The following is a 22,089-nucleotide window of genomic DNA, read 5'->3' as shown; positions in this document are numbered from 1 at the left end:
TCTCCTATCTAATCAGGAGCGTCCCCACCACTAAAAATTGCTTTGGGAAGTCCCATTGTTATCCTGTGGATAACCTGTGGACCCTGCCGGAGAAATACACGTTATGGTAAGAACTTACCGTTGATAACGGTATTTCTCCAATGTCCACAGGTTTCCACAGGGATCCCACCCTGACGCACCTGATTTGAGGATCTTTATACTCACTAGACTCTTCCCTCTTACATGGAAGGGTGTGCATGTGTGTTCTTCTCGCCTGAATAGGGTTATACATAATGCTCCTGCCTAAATGCTTTGGAATACAACTGATTTGCCTGAGCCAGTGGGCGGGTATATATGGACGAGCCCGTTGCATCCTGGGAGGACTGAAAGCTTGTGATCGCTTGGTGCCAATCCGCTGTCGCTCCATCATATCCCATTGTTATCCTGTGGAAACCTGTGGACATAGGAGAAATACCATTATCAACGGTAAGTTCTTACCATAACGTATATTTTCATATTTTTTTGGTGTCGTTTTCTCTGTACAGTGACCGGTAAGCCCAATTAGTGCCCCGTGTCCCCTCGCATGGCTCGCTCCGCTCGCCATGCTTCGGGCAAGGTGCCTCGCTTCGCTCGGCACAGATTACCGTTCCAATTGTAGTCCACATGGATCGTTGAGTATGAAATAGTAAAAAAAAAGTTAAAAAAAAAACTCATGTCGACCTTTTGACCTAGCACATGTTGACCTAGAAACCCTGTAGACCTTCAAACACTGTCGACCTAGTGACTGTCGACATATAGTGGTCGACCTAAACATCGACGACCTAGACAGTGTCGATCTTCAGACCGGATCCCATGTATCGCTAAGGTTACACTGTAACTATTATTGATTGCTAAAAGCATGGGGAGACCAACTAACTGAGTGCTAGTTTGTGTCACAGAGACTGCACAAATGTGATCGTGTTAGGGGACCTCTGACCCCTTTTGTGTATTTCCCATGGATGGTAGCAGTAGAGTGGGGCAGTACGGGTGGTGTAATGCAGAGGTTCCCAAACACGGTCATCAAGGCACGCCAACGGTCCAGGTTTTAAATGTATCCATGCTTGGCCACAGGTGACTTAATTAGCACCTCAGTCAATTTGATTTAACCATCTGTGCTGAGCCATGGATATACCTAAATCCTGGACTGTTGGGGTGCTTGAGGACCGCGTTTGGGAACCTCTGGTGTAATGGTTAGCATTACTTCCTCACAGTGCTGAGGTCATGGGTTCCATTCCCACCATAGCCCTAACTGTGTGGAGTTTGTATATTCTCCCCGTACTTGCGTGGGTTTCCTCCGGGTACTCCGGTTTCCTCCCATAATCCAAAAATATACTGGTAGGTTAATAGGCTCCCAACAAAATTAACACTAGCATGAATGTGTTTGCGTGTACATGTGGTAGGGAATATAGATTGTAAGCTCCACTGGGGCAGGGACTGATGTGAATGGTCAAATATTCTCTGTAAAGCGCTGCGGAATATATGTGCACTGGTAGTAAATAAATAAATAAATAAATAAATAATGGAGTGGTGTATGGTATAACTTGCAGAGCATTAGAATATTCATTGTATTTTCTCTTACGTCCTAGAGGATGCTGGGGACTCCAAAAGGACCATGGGGTATAGACGGGATCCGCAGGAGCTTGGGCACACTGAAAAGACTTAAACTGGGTGTGAACTGGCTCCTCCCTCTATGCCCCTCCTCCAGACCCCAGTTAGACTTTGTGCCCAGGACTGACTGGACACTCACTAGGGGAGCTCTCCTGAGTTTCTCTAGAAAAGACTTTTGTTAGGTTTTTTTATTTTCAGGGAGACCTGCTGGCTACAGGCTCCCTGCATTGTGGGACTGAGGGGAGAGAAGCAGACCTACTTCTACTTAGTTAAGGGCTCTGCTTCTCGGCTCCTGGACACCATTAGCTCCAGAGGGTTCGATCACTTGGTGCGCCTAGCTGCTTGTTCCCGGAGCCACGCTGTCAATCCCCTCACAGAAGCCAGAAGACTGAAGTCGGGTGAGTATGAGAAGAACAGAAGACTTCAGGACGGCAGAAGACTTCAGTAACGGAAGGTACAGCGCAGCGGTAATGCTGCGCTCCATGCTCCCACATACTTTCACCAATGTCACTCTCGGGGTGCAGGGCGCTGGGGGGGGGGGGCGCCCTGGGCAGCATGTTACTGTGGTCTGGGGCCGGCAGAAGGCTTTTCGGTGCCTCAGCACCGTTTCTCAACCTCCGCCGGCATCTTTTCATTTTCAAATTTGGTGGGCCGAAGCGCGCCGGGAAGGGGGCGGAGCTTCGTCCTGCGGCTCACAGCGCCATCTTCTCCTTCAACACGCGGCTGAAGAAGACGCTGCCCGGGATCTCCACATTCCTCTCACAAGTAACGGGGAGCTAATCGGGAGGGGGGGGGGGCGCAGTGTGGTGCATTTTTATTATTATTTAAGCAGCGCTGGGTACATATATCCTTTGCTGGGATATATGGGCGCTGGGGTGTGAGCTGGCATACTCCCTCTGTGTCCTCTATCTGGGCTTCATTGTGGGCCTGTCACCTAGCTGGGACGTTCTGTGTGTATCTGTGTGTATCTGTGTGTCGGTACTTCGTGTCGGCATGTCTGAGGCTGAATGTTATTCACCAGAGGAGGTTATTGGGGGAGCGGATTCGGGGCTGGATTTGGGCCTGTCGGCGCAGCCGACACCTGATTTACTCGCATTGTTAAGTACGATAAATACGAATGTAGCTTCTTTATCAAAGAGGTTAGATAAGTCTGAGTCACAGACACAGGTGTGGAAAAAGTCCATGGAAGAGGCTTTGTCTCAGGTGCAGACCCCATCCGGGTCGCAAAAGCGGCCGTTTACTCAAGTGGTAGATACTGATACCGACACGGACTCTGATTCCGATGTCGATTTCACTGAGGCTGCTTTACATCCACGATTAGTTAAGAGTATTTAGTACATGATTGTGGCTATAAAAGATGTTTTACACATTTCTGATGAACCTGCGGTACACGAAACAAGGATTTGTTTGTTCAAGGGAAAAAAACCTGAGGTGAAGTTTCCCCCCTCTCATGAAATGAATATTCTTTGTGAAAAGGCTTGGGAGTCGCCGGACAAGAAGTGGCAGATTCCCAAGAGGATTTATATGGCATATCCTTTCCCCTCTGATGACAGGGAAAAATGGGAGGCATCTCCAAATGTTGACAAAGCTCTATCTTGTTTATCTAAGAAAGTGGCGCTTCCGTCTCTCTCAAAAATCCGGCGGATCGCAAGCTGGAGACGTCTCTGAAGTCCATTTTCGCTAATTCAGGTGCATTGCTCAGACCTGCTGTGGCGTCGGTATGGGTGAGTAGTGCTATTGCTAAATGGGCTGAGAATTTAGCTAATGATATGGATACCCTTGATAAAGATAATGTTCTTTTGACTCTTGGTTATATCAAGGACGCTGCAGATTACCTGAAGGATGCGGCGAGGGATGTTTGTCTCTTGGGATCAAGAGCCAATGCAATGTCGATATCGGCCAGGAGGGCGTTGTGGATCCATCAATGGAATGCTGATGCCGACTCCAAGAGAGCTATGGAAGCTTTACCCTTCAAAGGTACTGTCTTGTTTGGGGACGGCTTGTCTGACCTGGTCTCTACCGCGACTGCGGGTAAGTCCTCTTTTCTTCCTTATGTTCCCGCACAACAGAAAAAGGCACCACATCAGCAGATGCAGTCCTTTCGTCACAATAAATACAGGCGTGGAAAAGGTTCGTCCTTCCTCGCTTCAAAAGGTAGAAGAAGAGGAAGGAAGCCGCCTGCAGTTTCAGGCGCCCAGGACCAGAAGTCCTCTCCTGCCTCTACCAAGTCCACCGCATGACGATGGGGCTTCCCTGGGGGAGTCCGGACCGGTGGGGGGGCCGTCTGCGAATATTCAGTCAGGTCTGGATTCAAGCAGACCTGGATCCTTGGGTCCTAGAGATTGTGTCTCAGGGATACAAGCTGGAGTTTCGGGAGATGCCCCCTCACCGGTTCTTCATTTCGGCCTTACCAGTGGCTCTTCCGGACAGGGAGGTGGTGCTGGCAGCGATACAAAAATTGTGTCTACAAAAGGTCATTGTTCCCGTTCCCTCGTCCCAACGGGGGGAGGGGTTCTACTCGAGCCTCTTTGTTGTGCCGAAACCGGACGGTTCGGTCAGACCGATTCTGAATCTAAAATCTTTCAATCCATATTTGAAAGTTTTCAAGTTCAAAATGGAATCTCTTCGAGCTGTAATTGCCAGCCTGGAAGGGGGGGATTTTATGGCATCAGTCGACATAAAGGATGCCTACTTACACGTCCCGATACATCCTTCGCATCAGGCCTTCCTCAGGTTTGCGATACAGGATTCTCATTACCAATTTCAGACGTTGCCGTTTGGGCTTTCCACGGCTCTGAGGATTTTCACCAAAGTCATGGCGGAAATGATGGTTCTCCTTCGCAAACAAGGAGTTACGATTATCCCATACTTGGACAATCTCCTGATAAAGGCGAGGTCCAAGGAACGGTTGCTGACAAGTGTGAATTTGTCACTGTCGGTTCTGCGACAGCACGGTTGGGTACTCAATTTGCCAAAATCTCAGTTGGTTCCGACCACTCACCTGCCTTTTCTGGGCATGATTCTGGACACGGATTTACAGAGAGTATTTCTTCCAGAAGAAAAAGCTCTGGAACTGCTGACGATGGTCAGGGAACTTCTGAGGCCGACGAGTGTGTCAATCCATCACTGTACTCGGGTTCTGGGGAAAATGGTTGTGGCGTACAAAGCCATTCCATTTGGCAGATTTCATGCCCGGGTGTTTCAGTGGGACTTGCTGAGCAAATGATCCGGGTCTCACCTGCACATGCACCGGAAGATAAGTCTATCTCCCAGAGCCAGAATTTCTCTCCTGTGGTGGCTACAAAGTTCTCACCTCCTAGGGGGACGCCGGTTCGGTATCCAGGATTGGGTACTTCTGACAACAGATGCAAGTCTCCGGGGCTGGGGCGCAGTCACCCAAGGAAGAAATTTCCAGGGGAAATGGTCACTACAGGAAGCTTGTCTCCACATAAATGTTCTCGAGTTAAGAGCCATTTACAACGGCTTGCTACAGGCAAGAAGCCTTCTTCAGAGTCGACCTGTCCTGGTACAGTCACACAACATCACAGCGATGGCACATATAAACCATCAAGGCGGAACTAGGAGCAGAGCGGCAATGGCGGAGGCCACAAGAATCCTTCGCTGGGCAGAACTACACGTGAGCGCTCTGTCAGCAGTCTTCCTACCGGGAGTGGACAACTGGGAAGCAGATTTCCTCAGCAGACACAATCTCCATCCGGGAGAGTGGGCTCTTCACCAAGAGGTATTTGCAGAGGTGACAAAACGTTGGGGAATTCCGTTGATCGACATGATGGCGTCTCGTCTCAACAAGAAGCTCCCGAGATATTGTTCCAGGTCAAGGGACCCCCAAGCCAGTGCAGTGGATGCCCTGGTGTCTCCGTGGGTGTTCCAGTCAGTGTATGTGTTCCCTCCACTTCATCTCATTCCAAAGGTACTGGGGATCATTCGACAAGCACGGGTTCAGGCGATTCTCGTCGTTCCAGATTGGCCAAGAAGGGCCTGGTACCCGGATCTTCAGGAATTACTGGTGGAAGATCCTTGGCCGCTTCCTCTAAGAGAGGACCTGTTGTTACAGGGACCATGCGTGTTTCCAGACTTACCGCGGCTGCGTTTGACGGCATGGAGGTTGAGCGCCAGATCTTAGCTTGTAAGGGGATTCCCGGGGACGTCATTCCCACTCTCATTAAGGCTAGGAAGGAGGTTACGGCGAAACATTATCACCGTATTTGGAGGAAGTATGTTTCCTGGTGTGAGTCTAAAATGGCTCCTGCGGAAGATTTTCACTTGGGTCGCTTTCTCCACTTTTTGCAGGCGGGAGTAGATGCAGGCCTGAAATTAGGCTCCATCAAAGTGCAGATTTCGGCTTTGTCTATTTTCTTTAAAAAAAATTAGCTGTCCTCCCAGAGGTTCAGACTTTTGTGAAAGGAGTAATGCATATCAATCCTCCGTTTGTGCCTCCTGTAGCTCCATGGGATCTTGATGTGGTCTTACGGTTTCTCATGTCTTCCTGGTAACCTTTGCGTAAGGTTGAGTTGAAATTTCTCACTTGGAAGGTAGTTATGCTGTTGGCACTGGCGTCTGCCAGGCGAGTGTCAGAGTTGGCGGCCTTATCTCATAACAGCCCGTACTTCATTTTTCATTCGGATAGGGCGGAATTGAGGACTCGTCAACAATTTCTGCCAAAGGTGGTTTCTTCATTTCACATTAACCAACCTATTGTGGTCCCGGTGGCTACGGAGGCTGTGGCGATTCCAAAATCTCTGGATGTTGTGAGAGCTTTGAAGATCTACGTCACTAGGACAGCTGTTGCCAGAAAAACTGAGGCACTGTTTGTCCTGTATGCTTCCAACAAGATTGGTCATCCTGCTTCAAAACAGACTATTGCACGCTGGATTTGTAGTACGATTCAGCAGGCTCATTCTTCGGCCGGGCTATCAGTGCCGAAGTCTGTAAAAGCCCATTCTACCAGGAAAGTGGGCTCATCTTGGGCGGCTGCCCCGAGGAGTCTTGGCGTTACAACTTTGCCGAGCAGCTACTTGGTCGGGTTCAAATACTTTTGCTAAGTTCTATAGGTTTGATACCCTGGCTGATGAGGACCTTGCGTTGCTCAGTCGGTGCTGCAGAGTCGTCCGCACTCTCCCGCCCGTTCTGGAGCTTTGGTATAAACCCCATGGTCCTTTTGGAGTCCCCAGCATCCTCTAGGACGTAAGAGAAAATAGGATTTTGGTACTTACCGGTAAATCCTTTTCTCCTAGTCCGTAGAGCAGGCATTCCCAACCACGGTCCTCAAGGCACACCAACAGTACAGGTTTTAGTGATATCCAGGCTGCAGCACAGATGGTTAAATCAAAATAACTGAGCTACTAATTAAGTCACCTGTGCTGAAGCCTGGATATCACTAAAACCTGCACTGTTGGTGTGCCTTGAGGACCGTGGTTGGGAATGCCTGCCGTAGAGGATGCTGGGCGCCCATCCCAGTGCGGACTGTTTCTTGCATTGTTTCTTGCTGGTAAAATTAGTTTATACACGGGTTGTGTAATTCTTGTTTCAGCTTGTTGCTGTGGTTACTTCATACTGTTATCTGGTTTACTGTTACTCCGGTTGTACGGTATGTTTCTGGTGTGGGCTGGTAAGTTTGTAGCCCTTGGTTTAAACAAAAATCCTTTCCTCAAAATGTCCGTCTCTCCTGGGCACAGTTCCTATAACTGGGGTCTGGAGGAGGGGCATAGAGGGAGGAGCCAGTTCACACCCAGTTTAAGTCTTTTCAGTGTGCCCAAGCTCCTGCGGATCCCGTCTATACCCCATGGTCCTTTTGGAGTCCCCAGCATCCTCTACGGACTAGGAGAAAAGGATTTACCGGTAAGTACCAAAATCCTATTTTAATTCTGTCCTACCCTTACTACATCGGGACTTGGGGATTTGCCTGATTACTCCTAAAGCTAGTGTAGTACCAGTTAGTAAAAATTAACTATTGGCACTTACCATAGTCAGTACAAATTCAGGGATACTTACTGTGGCCCCTGATATAATTGGTTGGCAGCTAGTGGAACAAGAGAGATTTTTATTTTGAACAATACTCTCCCCTTCCAATTTTTTTCTCTTCACTCTTTTTATTTGGCAAGTGAGTACAGAGAAATGGCAGCTGCTTACGAGTGACAAGACTAAGAGGCTCTGATTGACCTTTTGCGAGAAGCAAGGTCTAGCCTGGTCAGACCATTCTAAAGAGAGACTGATCCATGAGCTGGTAAAATGATACAGAGCATTTTGATGGAGGCTGTTCAAGAACAGAGTTCATCTAGAGTGGCTGTTGAGGTAGCAGGAGGTTTTGGTGCTGGAAATTTTTTTCTTTTTTTCATTAGAAGAATCTTGGTTTCTTATTAGAAACTTTATCTGAAACCTTTTATCAAGTAAGTGGGACTTATGGATGCTGCCACAAAATTAGACCTGATTCGTCAGTTCCAAGAGAGTTCCAGGACATAAGAAGAGAGAGTTGGTAGAGAGCCAAGCAGAACACCCAGCTAAATGAGCATTTTAGTTACAGATAGCAGATCTCTAAAGCTGGAGCGATCCCTCACAGCATAGTGACCTCAGGGAAGTAATAGTTATGTCTTGTCTGGAGTATTTCCCCACTATGTTTGAGGATGGGAACTTAGATATTTTCCTGGATGGATTTGAAAAATCTTGCTGGCAATAGCTGTCGCTCTCAGCGGTAATCAACAAGGTATCTGACTCCTGGATTAAAAGGCAAGGCACTGGAAGATTTTGCTGCACTTCCCAGGAAAGCAGTGGTGATCATGAGGCTACAAGGCAGGGTTTAATCATGAAATTTAATCTAACCCCAGAGATTTATAGCCAAAGGTTTAGGGCTGCACTGATTAAGGATACACATATACCACCCACTGAGCACCAGTGGCTAGGAAGGCTGGGGCTGCCAGTTGAAGAAGATATATGCCTGCAGGGAAAGATTTTACCCTTACCAGCCTTCCACCTGGAAGACCCCATCCTGGTGCCTCTGGGAAACATGGAAAGTGTTTTAGGTGTAATAGAGACCAATAGGCTTCCCTCTGACAATCTACAGTCTTTCAACATGGGGAATAATGTCACCATTGGACTGACAATGCACTGAACTGACCTTGGTGTGACTGGAATTTGTGGATTGCCAGGACCTTATCCCAGCTCTATGGCCCTTTTTTACTTGGACTTGGGCGGCTGGAGTTTGGATGAGGGACGTGGGAGTGTCGTAGCATGAACGTTTTATTGGATAATGACCTCGTACAAATTATGTCACTAATATTGCTCCTGTGATCTCTGGTTCCGTAGAATCGTCTGCATTCTCACAGGTCATATGTGTTCATTCTGAATTGTGCCATAACTTGAATTTGTATACAGACTGTAATGCTGTTGATTTATGTGATGAGAATAATATAGGGGATAAGGAGGAAATGTCTTTAGAACTTAATGGAACATGTGGGGATAATGCATGTTTTAGAAAATGGGGGTAGCCTGTAAGTAGATGCTCTTACGCGGGCCTTAGTCTGGAGACTGATTCTGCTGACTGGACAATCCCACAAGGGGCTGTCTGTGAGCCCATATCTTGTACAGTTGTCAGGACACACAAAAGGCGCCACTGGGAAACTTCCTGATGATGATATTGGTCATTCCATGTCAGTTCACCCAGGCATGACACCCACCGTCCCAGTTTTTCATGATACTTTGTACACTTGATACTACCACTTAGCTGCTAACCCATGGAAAACAATTCACATCTCAGTGCCTAATCCATGTATCACTTTGAAATTGTGACTCTTTATCAATGAAAATATGGAGATTCCAGTGAAAAAATGTTTTATCAGTCATGTCTAACGCCGAGAGTTCATTATACATTCCTTTACTTCATACTTAATATTTTTTTGGGAGCAAAAAAAGTGGGTACAGTTAGCATTATCAACCTAAGGCAGATGAGTTATCATGTCACTTTTTTGTTTAAATTGAACCTTAAGGTATACTTTAAAAGAATGAAAGAAAAATAATGGGATTTTGATTGCATGTATGAGTATTTTAATGTTTACCTACAATTCTCTTGTTAAAAACTAATATTTCCATTAGGTATAATTTTGTCTGCCAGGGGAGTATTTTCATTTGTATATTTCTATGTGTATGTGCAGATTTCTATGTATTGCTAGAGCCGGGTGGACACTGCCGTGAGTGGCGGCTGTGGCACTTCCTCCTGCTACGCTTGCTGGAGCCGCTGCTTTACCGCTGCTCTCCCTCATCTCAATTCACTTTTTTTAAAGTCGAATTGAGATGCCCATTGAATAGCCCTTGTCGGATCCATTCTGACAAATGCATGTCGAAATGGATCCGACTTCAATTGAATATACCCCTAAGAGTTGGAATAACTGCCTGAGGACTCAAAGGTGTATCTGGATCAGGAACATTTGGGGTCATTCAGACCTGATCGCACACTAGTTTTTTTCGCTGTGCTGCGATCAGGTCAGAACTCCGCATGCGTATGCACCGCAATGCACAGGCGCGTCGCACGGTTACAAAGCGGATCGTTGCTGTGCGATGGATTGTATTAAGAATCCATTCGCACAAGCAATCGCAAGGAGATTGACAGGAAGAAGGCGTTTATGGGTGTCAACTGACCGTTTTCTGGGAGTGGTTGTTGCAGGTGTGTCCAAGCGTTTGCAGGGCGGGTTTCTGACGTCAATTCCGGGACCGGACAGGCTGAAGTGATCGCAGCGGCTGAGTAAGTTCTGGGCAACTCAGAAACTGCACAAAACTTTTTTGTAGCGCTCGGCTGCACATGCGGTTGCACACTTGCAAAGCAAAAATAGAGTCCCCTATGGGGGGGGGGGGGCGGCAATGCTTCGTTTCCTAGGCGGAGACGGAGCGTTGTGGGGTTGTGGCATGTAAATAGCACACGCCGGTGCGAACGAGGGCGTGATCGCGGTGGCTGCGTGAATCACACGCAGCCGCCGTGGTTGGGAGGCATACCTAATTTATGCGATCGCAATGTCTGCTTTATCAAGGGGGGAGACGGCAGTCAGCGTGCTAACAAAAGGATTGCAAATTCAGCTAATTAGCAGAATTTGCAATCCCTACTGAATCGGGCCCTGTATGTAGTAAAAACTCTGGCTTATACGTTAGTATAACAGGAAAGGCTCTACCTCACCTGCCTCACTCCACTGCATGTCACTGGTAAGGCTAATATAGGAAGTGATAATTCTGTACCACTGTGCAATAGTGATAAAATGATCCTGCAATTATATAGAAATAAATGCTAATGCTGAAATAATTGATGTTGCATTTACAAATGGCAGCAGTGTAAACGTGTATGACAGTACTGAAGCGTTTTATATTTCTGAGCAATGCTTTGAAGTGGATGTATATAAGAATGACGGGGTCATCTGTAACACTTCTGTGTCCTGCAATGTTGAATCATCTCACTCTGTACTTGCTACTGATGTGGATAGAGCGCTAATTAAACATAGTGAAGATTCCGCAGCATTAAAGAACCGAACCCTGTAGCTTTACAAAGCTCACAACCATAGGAAGGGACAGCAAATGCAATGGCTGCATCTGTTGAGCTAGATATATTTGTGATATAGGGGGACATGTGCTAAGCAGTGATAAAAGTGGAGAAGTGAGTCAGCTGCCCTGTGGAGTGCAATTTTGACAGTTTGTTGGCCCAATAAAGAGGTTCTGAATTAAATATTACAATGTGCTTTACAGGAGGAGGCACACAGGAAAAATGTGTGTCCCTCTGCCCTAGAACTAGTGGTGCCCAAAATAGCAGTTGAAAGAGGGGCCTACCTAGCAGAGGCTGAAGAGGAGGAATGTCTCTTTCCAGCTAGTCTCCACAAGGAGCCAGAGCTAGTGATACCTGTGAAATGTTCACAGTGTTGTGAATCTGGGCTTATTCCTGCACATCCAATGGAAGGTGTGGTAGCGTTAGTGTGTCACGATGTCCAGAGGCCAGGCAACTGGGAAGTAGTGCAGAAAAGAAGTGTGAATTTGACAGAACTGGTGGGGTCCCATGTAACTGAATCTAGGGATGAGGAATATGTTTTCTTAGCAAGCCCCTTAGAAGGATTTATTGTAATGATAAATTTGGACCATTCCAAGAAAAGTGGAGAAAGGGTAATATTCTATTCTGAGAGAAGTGTGGAGCAAGGATAGGCTTACCATACTATCGGGACACTCATGAATTACACAGGTTCTGGGGCTAACTGACTTCAAGCCTGCATTTCACCTGGTTTTAATCAGCTAGAGAATCTGCGTAATTCATGAGCGTCCCAGTTTAAATGGACAGTATGGTAAGCCTAAGCAAGGGGAAACAGTAGAGTAGGAGAGTGGATAGTTCTGTCACTACCATCTACTTATTCACAATTGATTAGATTAGTGACACAAGAGAACTTGCAGGAGGAAACAGACAGTGGACCAGATATAAGGTGAGCAGGAGGGAGTTCTATATCCAAATCGGGACCCAACTTGTACTGGAGATATCACTGTAAGAACAGTGAAGGTGTGTCATCCTACAATTAGGAATGAGGGATCAGGCATGGCTGTTTTGCCTTTGCCCCCAGAGAGAGTCAATTGTGTATTTCAGCAGCAAGCTTTTGCCAAGAGGTTGGCAGTGTTGGCACCTTGTCTACCCCCACACTCACTTTATAGGAGGGAGGTGTGACAGGGCATTGTAGTGCTAATAAATCAAATGATACCTATACAGATGTGTCCTCATACATGTAGACTCAATGCACTTGCGTGAGATGCTTGGCGCGAATGAGCCGAGCGTTGTAGTGTGTTTTTCACTTCATGCGATTGCTCTGATTAATTTAATATGCAATACTAGTATATCTGTGTGCAGCGAAGTCTGAATATGTATACACTACAGAACAGGCAGGAAAAAAAGACGTGGCCGCTGCTTTGTAGCACTTTGTGTATAGATTCATAAAATATAAGCAAAATATAATTTTTCCACTGCTACCCAAAACTAGACACTGTATGCATCTACTGAGTTCTGTGCAAGGACTGGCCATACTCCACCTAGCTCCTCCAAAATCTTTTTCTTGTAAGTGTTTAAATAAATCATTTCTATAAAAAATGTGCATATTTATTCAGTTTCTACCTGTATCAGAAACATAATACTTGTAATAGACTATTTAGGGCAGGGTGCTGATCATCAGAGAGGACACATATGTGCGTGTTCATGCTCAAAAGAGGGCATGGACTATTTGCACACTTGTGGAGATGCTGGGCTGTCCCCAAGTTCTCCCTGCACTCCCTTTCACATAACATGTATTCACTCAGTGGCGAGAATGTTTCTCCCCCAACAGAACACTGTGGAGCCTGGGATAGGCACACCAGCCCCTGCATTCCTGGCACGTACAGCTGCATTTACTGATGATTTTCCCCATTTTCCCCCCAAATGCACTTTAATGTGGGGAATGAGGGGAGTGGGAGGATTGTGGGACTAGCAGTCGCTGTACCATAATGCAAATCACCTTTAATAAAGGTAGAGGGCATGTATCAGAGTGGACAATCCTTTTGTCCTTATTAAGCCATATTAAAAATAAGTGTTCAAGTATATAGGTTGAAGCATTTTAATTTCCTAAAAGGTATTTTTAGATATAATTTTTATTCTTTTTTTGTTGGGTTTTAGAACTAATTTTGCAGTCTTCCTGCAATCATGGCATCCCGTATTGGACTACGTATGCAGCTGATGAGGGAGCAGGCTCAGCAAGAAGAGCAACGTGAACGAATACAGATGCAGCATCAGCAACATTTCCTCCAGCAGCAGCACATCATGCCTTCCACTGCATCACCTGCAATCAGCACCCCTGCTTCATATCAAGCACCACCACCAGTCCCCATGGAGGTCCTGAAGGTAACTTTTATCCTCATGAGATAAGAGATAACAGTAAACAATATAGTATGCCCTATATAAGGTATATAAGTATATCAAAGATTAGTGACCGGTAAATACAGTCCTACAAGTAGAAAAATAAAACATGATAATTTCACTAATTAGAAACATTGTATATATGTATAATTGCATAGAAGCAAATCTCAGGCTGCCTTTCCCAGTGTACATTTTATATTTACTACAAAATTACTTGTAGAAACTTCTGTACTTCTTTACAGTTTTTGTACAAATCCTGAACTAACTATTGATTTTTTCACATAAGCTTTGTTTAAGACTCTGAATCTTCTGGGTTTTTTTTACAGGTTCAGACCCACCTTGAGAACCCGACATCTTATCACCTGCAGCAGTCCCGAGACAAGAAAGTTCGAGATTACCTGTCTGACACTTTCGGGAACAAATTTGCTTCTCACCTTAGTCCTCTCAGACTGTCACCGAAACCTCCACCTGCTCCTACATCTCCTGCGCATCGCGCTGCACGTCTTTCATCCTCAGCAGGAAACAGTGCTCCTAACAGCCCCATGGCCAGAATGAACTTGTGCTCCAACACGGAAAGAGAAGTGAGTGTACTCAGACACCTTGCATTCTTATAAAATACACAGCTACCAAACTTTCCTCTAAATTTACAATTGCAGTTACCTAACATGAATTCATGAGAGTGATGCAAGTGAATAGCTTAACGGAAAGATATAGCTCAATACACTGAAGTAGGAAATGTAAAGTGAGATTTGCTCCTATCTCTTAATGGCTCCTTGGTGTGTGCACTTCTGGAATAATAACATTGCTGCTGCAAAGTTCTTCAACTAGCAAATAGGTGGAATTACAGCTCCAGTAAAGATGAAAACAGTAGTGTAGGGTAGACCAAACACTTTTTATAGGAGATCCAGTGATTAAAGGGACAGGTAAGCTGTCTATCATTCGGACTGAGTACTAAACATGTAGCTTTTGCTCAGATGGACATATAGGCCCAAATGTAAAAGGCTCTGATTTGTTGGCCCAGCGTGATTCCAGCGATATAGCCATTAGTTTTGAGGCTTCAAATCTAGAGGCTATATTGGCAGAATTTTGCTGGACCAGCAAGTCTGAGCCAGAGTGGATCAGTCGATATCATTGGCAGGTGTTGCTGGAGGATAAAGTTGTAATGGTTCATATTTCTACCCATGAGAAAGTTAGAGTTAGATGGATGTTTCTGAATTTCAGGTAATTATGTAGTAAACTTTTAAGCAGGGGACCTTCAGCTTACTGTTTTCTGAAATAGTATTTGTGCCACGTGCTACACCTGAAAGCTCAAGCCTAAGGAGGCTAAGTTGAAATGTTATAGGTATTATCTGTGCATAAAGGTACTGTATACTATCTTGGGGATGTTCTAGGGGATCCAGTGGGCTGCTTGAGATAAATCTTGAAACAAAATCCTCATACCTGTGAAACAGACTTAGATTTGTGTTAGGATCTTCTATGGCGCAATATTATTCCACTATTGAAGATAATATCACAAATGTGAATGTGTTGGTGCAAGATGGAGATTTAAGGTTTGTAAATACTTGGGCCAATTTCTAGTTCTGCATCAGGCTGTACAGTAAGAATGCATTGCACCTCAATAGGGAGGGTGCAACTGTTGTGGGAAGAGGCAAATTCAGGGTGAGGTTATGAATTGGGTACTGACTGGGAGGCTGACGTTAGAAGCAGTGTGCAAAAAAGTAAACTCAGGGAAAGGGCTTAGACAAAGGTAATTGGAGAGAAGTTGCTTGAGGGCCTAGAAGTGATCTGGAGTTGTGTTAAATTAATAGAGGTAGTACAAATATCAGATGTTTCGTAACAAATAAGTCAACTGGAATTAATGTTGGAAGAGTATTAGAATATAACAGACTTGTATAACAGGGAGTTATAACAGAGCACAGAATTTTTAAGAATATTGGAGTTGCACTGTCCACGGCCATTAAAAGTAGGAGTCTCTGGGCTTGCACAGTCCGGCGCAAGCTGTTACACAATGCTAAAGCTAGCATCTGCATATTGGCGCCATTGTGACTGTGATCAGGCCTTGTATGCATATACCAATGTGCACGGAGAGACACTGCTAAAGTATTAATTGAACATCTCATCGTTTATGGGTTTAAAAATGATCTGACTTTGCTATGTTTACAATAGATTTCAATACCCAGGAGCAGAGGCGTAGCAAGGGTTTTTGGAGCCCAGGGCAAGATTAGGAATGGTGCCCCCCCCCCCCCCCCCAAAAAAAAAAAAAAAAGACCCATGAAGCAAGCTAAAAATGGGCGTTGTCACGCACCAGAGGAGGCATGGCTACTGAATATGGGGCGTGCTGACATGACACGCCACCTGTTTCACGTCACAATGGAAACATTCTTTTCAATTGCACATGCATCTTACCTGTATGATGGTTTCTCACAATGTGGAGCCTCTGGAGAAATGTATCCTCTAAGGCGGACGGCGTCTTCAGTCGGCAATCACTATTCATGTAGGAGATCACATCGTCCAGAAGATGCTTGGTTGTGTAGGAATATTAACAAGGTCAGCATCAATCAACAGCGGTTCTACCAAACTCTCATCCTACCCCCTGCATCTCTCAGCTTCACCATCTCCCCCCACGTCTCTCAGCCACACCATCACCTATCCCCTGTGTCGTCTCTCAGCACACCATCACCTATCCCCTGTGTCGTCACTCAGCACACCATCACCTATCCCCTGTGTCGTCACTCAGCACACCATCACCTATCCGCTGTGTCGTCACTCAGCACACCCCATGTGTTGCCATGCCAACGTCTCCTCCTCCTGCAGCCTTTCATCCGAGCTCTCCGTAGCCTCTGAATTCTCCATTCTGCACACCAGGCCAGCTCTAAGATCACTCACTCCCCCACCCTGATGTCTCAATCACTTGCCGTGGATCCCAGCGCACAGGAGGGGAAAGGGTCCAACGCTCCTGCTGCCACGAGAGAGAAGTGCTGTGGTGGTGTTTGGCTACCATGCCTGCACCGTCCCCGTCTGTAGCTCATCATCGGTGGCAGACTCTGCTGGCCTGCGGCGCTGCCCGCCATACAGTGCTGTCCGTAAAGCTCCGCCCTCATCGCGTGTGGTGTGGACCTGCACGTTCCAGAATTCACCTGTGGGGGGGGAATCCGGTAGATTGAATGGGATTTGAGTGGGGGCAGTGGGACACTAGGAGCCTCCCGCACAATGCGGGAGTGTTGGCATGTATGGCCTGGGGCCGGGTCTGCATCGGAGGTGGAGGCTGGAACAGGGCAGTGTGCTGAGCTCCAGGAGCTTTGCATTACAGGGCGGCGGGGTCCCAGGGCAACTAAATTGTGGAGGCCCCCATTACAAAAATGTATGCAACCCCCCCCCCCCTCGTGAGCCTCCAATAAAACACACACACAAAACACACACACACGTAATTCACCTGTGTGGTCACTTTGAGCAGCAGCAGCACCCTGAGCGGGGGAACGGGAGATCAGGGAGCCGGGACAGCATGCTGTGTGCCGGCATCTTTGCAGCTCCTCCGTCATGGCAGCAGCTGGGGGCAGCTCCTGTACAGTGTCTCGCGGGATGTAACGTCACTATCTAGCAAGACTTTGTACTGAAGCTCCTCGGCGGCCGCTGTTAATAAACAGCTGAGCCGCCGAGGACGTGGGGGAACGGACTCGGAGACACAGCTAAATGCTGTGCTCTTGGCGGCGGGGCTGGGAGGAACGGAGAGCCAGACAGACTGTGGGGGGCGCATGGGGCGAGTGGGCCATGCAGGGGCCGATGGCGCCCCCCTCTGCTGGGCCTGCCACGGCGACCAGGGCACGTGCCCTGCTCGCCCCGTGCTAGTTACGCCTCTGCCCAGGAGTAACATGGACCAGTGTGTGCATCAAACAGAGCTGATATCAGTGATGACTTGTGTTTGCATCAGTGGATGGATGGGTTGTTGTTATGACTAGCAAAAATCAAATCAAAAAAGCATAACAGCTACACTGCTACTGTAGTTTTGAATGAATTGCAATAATAAGAGATGAAAAGATTGATAACAGAGCTGCAGCATGTTAACATGAAATGTATCCGTCATGTTTTAGATGCTGGTTACAGTAAAAGGATGATTTCTGAAAAAATGCTCAGACCTAATATGCTAGATGATGCAGAGAAGTAGCCTGGCTGCAATTAGAACACAATATTGTGGGTAAATGCCAAAAGGGAGAGAGGGATATATTTGTCTCTGCAAGCGATATGTATCTACCTTTTATATGAGGAGTAGTCTAACTGTTCATATGAGAACAGCTATAGGGCAACAACTTCCCCCAGATTGGAAGAATAAAAAATATGAGCATAGGAAGAAATTTCAAATTATGGACGGGGTTCAACTTTCTTTTGACAGGTGAAGGATACTGTGAAAAAAGTTTAAATAACTACAGCAGTAAAGAAAAAACATACTGTATATCCCTTGCAGGGTCAGACGTACTGCTGTTTGCAGAGTGTATCTTGTGTGAATTCTCAGTGTGCATGCTCTGAAAATGAGCGCAGGTAAGTATGGGCCAGACAGAGTTGTATATATTCTGATCTGCTCTACACAGGGAGTTTGTACTTACCCAAAGTTCAGGTTGTGTTCACACAAATTCAGGCAATGCAGAGTAGACGTAACTGAAAATAAGCCTATTGGAGACATATCTTTGCAAGTGCAAGAATGATTGTTAATGATTAGTAGTAAACAAGGCATGCTCAGAGGTGGTGTCATCTCAAAATACAGACAACACTGCAGAAGGGAGAATATTACACATTTCTGGGCGCACTTTTTTTCAGCAATGTACACTTAATGTACTTCTAGCTCTGCCATCAGCCCCATTATATGTAATGCGTTGTCCCCAATTGTCTTTCTGTCTCTCTCTTCCTCCTCATCTTTCTGATTCTCCTACTACTGTAGTTCTTGATTTTATAATTAGATTATCCTTAGAATTACCTTTTTATTTTCATGTTTACAGTGGTGCTTGAAAGTTTGTGAACCCTTAAGAATTTTACATATTTCTGCTGAAATTTGGCCTAAAACTACCTCAGATTTTCACACAAGTCCTAAAAGTAGATAAAGAGAACCAAATCAAACAAATGAGACAAAAAATTACAGGTGCTCTTTTCTCTTACGTCCTAGTGGATACTGGGGTCTTGTACTTTAGTACCATGGTGTATAGATCGGGTCCACTAGAGCCTGGCACTTTAGAAACTTTTAGTGTGTGCATGTGTGTGCTGGCTCCTCACCTCTATACTCCTCCTATCAGACTCAGTTTAGAAAAATGTGCCCAAGGAGCCGGGTGCACTTCTCTGGAGCGCCAGAGATTTTTCTTTTAAGCTTATTATTTTCAGGTAGTTCTGGCTGGCAACCAGACTACCTGCTTCGTGGGACTTAGAAGGGGGGACCGAACCAACCTCCTGAGGGTTAATGGTTCGTAATCCCAGCTGACATAACACTGAGCTCCTGAGGTGCTGATCACACTCCGTTAGTGTGTGTGCCCACGCTGGCAGCTAGCCGCCACCCTCTAACAGATGCCGAAGATCCAGGTGCGGTGAGTGTTACACCGAGGTCCTGCTTAGCGGGTCCCCAGTGCAGTGTTGGCGGCAAGTCACGCTACGGTCATGGGCCCGAAGCTGCGGTGCCCACCGCGGACAAACTGGCTCTGAGCTACAAGCCCCACAGTGCTCCCCCTAGTCTTAATGCTTTGTGTGGACTGTATATGGATGTATACTGTTATTTTTAACATTGCTAGTATAAAATCACTGCCAGGGACTGCGCGCCATTACAGAGGGCGGGGCTTCCCGGAGCAGGAACAGAGGCGGGAAGGCGCCATTTCCTGCTGCTGCGGATCACCAGGCTGCATGAACGCTGCTCCTCCAGGGACCTATGCTGCTACAGACTGTAAACTGGTACCAGGGGGTCAGAGAAGGGAGGAGCACGCCAGCGGTAGCGCCGTTGCACTCCTATCGGGTCATACACATAATTTCACACTTTGTGCTGCTGTGTTTCTCTCTGCTGGTGTCCTGTCCTCAGTGTCACTCCAGGGGCTCTCTAGGGTCCTCAGTGTCACTCCAGGGGCTCTCTAAGGTTAGTCAGTAAGTTAAGCTGTATTACGGTTGTCCAAAATGTCTGTGGACATGGTTATGTGTACTGCTTGTAACTGTAACTGTAACTTCAAGGGGGTCACTCGTGTGTGAACAATGTTCTTTGTCACCACAGGGACACAGTTCACAGGCACCTGACTGCCTAGATAACTTCAAAAGCATGATTCAGAATGTAAATTCAGAATTGGTGGCTGCTAAAAGAGAGAGACAGGTGCTAAGACAATCTATTGATTGTGTGTCTAAGGCTGCAGATGCCAAGAATGCTTATCAGCCCTCTCTAGTGGTATCCCATAAATGCTCACTGCCTGAGGTATTACAGTCTGATTCTGACTCTGATCAGCCGGATGTGGATGATGGTGATATGGATGAGGACAGCTCTCTGTCCCCTGGAGTGGAGGCTCTCATCTTTGCTATTAGAGAGGTCCTCCACATACCAGATCAGGAGGCAGAACCAGATGAGGAATTATATTTTAATGTTAGACCAAAGACCTCAGCAACTTTTCCTGTGTCTAAGGAATTAAACTCCGTGGCTAGGGAGGCTTGGATAAACCCTGATAAAAAATGTAACATCCCCGTCAGTCGATACGCATGTATCCAGACTGTCCAAAAAATTAGTACTACCGGTACTAGGGGCTGTATCCCTGAAGGAGCCGGCTGACCATAAGATTGAGACTACGCTCAAGGCAATTTATACGGCAGCTGGCACGACACAGCGCCCCGCAATAGTTTGTGGGTGGATTTCTCGGGCGGTAGTCAGGTGGTCTGACACTGTTATTGAAGGTTTAGACCCTCTTCCTCCGGATGAGGTCATTACTCTGCGAAGCTATTAAGGAGTTATGTAAGATAAATACTGCTATGGCTGTTTCGGCACAGGGCTCTGTGGTTACGTCAGTGGTCTGCTGAGGCTGACTCCAAAAAGGGTGTAGAAAGTCTTCCCTTTACAGGTGATGCCTTGTTTGGAGATGAATTAAATAAATGGATCTCCCAGGCTCCGGGGGGTAAGTCTACCTATCTGCCGTCGGCTGCGCCGCCTGCTAGACGTTGTTACACCGGACCCTCCTTGCAGTACTTTCGTGTGGCAAGGTTCATAGGCAGGGGCCGAGGGGCCTCCACCACCTCCAGAGGATATCGTGGTAAGTCCCGTAAACCTGCACCTGCTGTCTCCCTGGACCAGATCACCAGATCTCCTGCCGCTAAGCCTTCCGCGTGACGGTTGGCCCCAGCAGAGAGGCATCTTTCAGCTTAGTGCTCACCTTCAACACTTTGCCCACGTGTGGGCGGAATCCTGCTGGGATCCTTGGGTGAGGAACCTCATTTCCCAAGGATACCGGCTGGAATTCCAGACAATCCCTCCTCACAGGTTTTTCAAGTCGGGCTTACCAGCTTTACTCGCAGCAAGAGTTACCTTGCAAGAGACTATTCAAAAGCTTTTGCAGACAGGGGTGGTGGTGCCTGTATCTCCTCAGTTACGCAACCGGGGTTTTTACTCCATTCTTTTTGTCGTACCCAAACCAGACGGTACAGTGTGCCCCATCTTGAACTTGAAGTCTCTAAACCTGTATCTGCAGGTATTCAAATTCAAGATGAAATCCCTGCGGGCGGTGGTGTCCGTGCTGGAGGAGGGGAAGTTCATAGTATCTCTGAATGTCAAGGAAGCTTACCTACACATTCCCATGTGTCCCCCTCATCAGGCATACCTCAGGTTCGCCATATTGAACGACCATTTCCAGTTTTAGGACTTACCCATTGGATTATCCACAGCTCCAAGGGTTTTCACCAAGGTCATGGCGGAGATGATGCTGCAGCTGTGCATGATGGGAGTGAACAAAGTCCCGTACTTGGACGATCTCCTAATAAAGGCTGTATCCAGGGAACGTCTGCTAGACAGCACTGATCTGATGACTCAACTACTGACGGATCATGGGTGGATCCTACATTTTCAGAAGTCTCACCTGGAACCGACCCAACGTCTTCAGTTCCTGGGAATGATAGTGGATACTGTGTCTCAAAAGGTGTTTCTCCCATGGGTCAAAGCCTTGACTATCCAGACTATGGTTCGCTCTGTGCTCGGTCCTCGCAAGCTATCCATACATCTTTGCATCCGATTACTGGGCAAGATGGTGGCTGCTTACGAGGCAATCCAATATGGCAGATTTTATGCCCGACCATTTCAGCTGGATCTGCTGGACAAATGGTCAGATTCTCACCTTCACATGCGGCAAGAAGTGCCGTTGTCCCCGCAAGCCCGGATTTCTCTCTTATGGTGGATACAGGTTCCTCACCTGGTGTAGGGCAGGAGTTTCAGTATCCACCCGTGGATTTTACGGACAACGGATACCAGCCTCCGGGGGTTGGGGAGCTGTGACCCAAGGGGCCCAGTTCCAGGAGATTTGGTCATGACAGGAATCTGCCCTATCAATAAACATCCTGGAACTCAG

The 22,089-nt window shown here is 46.9% G+C and overlaps 1 protein-coding gene across 4 annotated transcripts in view; it reads left to right on the top strand.

The window, feature by feature from the left end:
• The window catches only part of TFEB (transcription factor EB), a 228,852-nt gene that overhangs the window by 112,015 nt on the left and 94,748 nt on the right, over window positions 1-22,089 (top strand). For all 4 annotated transcript variants that reach the window (XM_063955055.1, XM_063955053.1, XM_063955052.1 and 1 more), the window contains exons 2-3: window positions 13,295-13,519; window positions 13,861-14,115. In XM_063955055.1, coding sequence (XP_063811125.1) covers window positions 13,322-13,519; window positions 13,861-14,115 — 453 coding nt within the window. In that variant the 5' untranslated portion in view covers window positions 13,295-13,321. The remainder of the gene's footprint in view (window positions 1-13,294; window positions 13,520-13,860; window positions 14,116-22,089) is intronic.

The sequence above is a fragment of the Pseudophryne corroboree genome, chromosome 2, assembly GCF_028390025.1.
Source record: "Pseudophryne corroboree isolate aPseCor3 chromosome 2, aPseCor3.hap2, whole genome shotgun sequence".
In the NCBI taxonomy this organism is placed as follows: Eukaryota; Metazoa; Chordata; class Amphibia; order Anura; family Myobatrachidae; genus Pseudophryne; species Pseudophryne corroboree.
The sequence above is the reverse complement of the archived record's forward strand: the minus strand, read 5'-3'. Positions and strand labels throughout refer to the sequence as shown.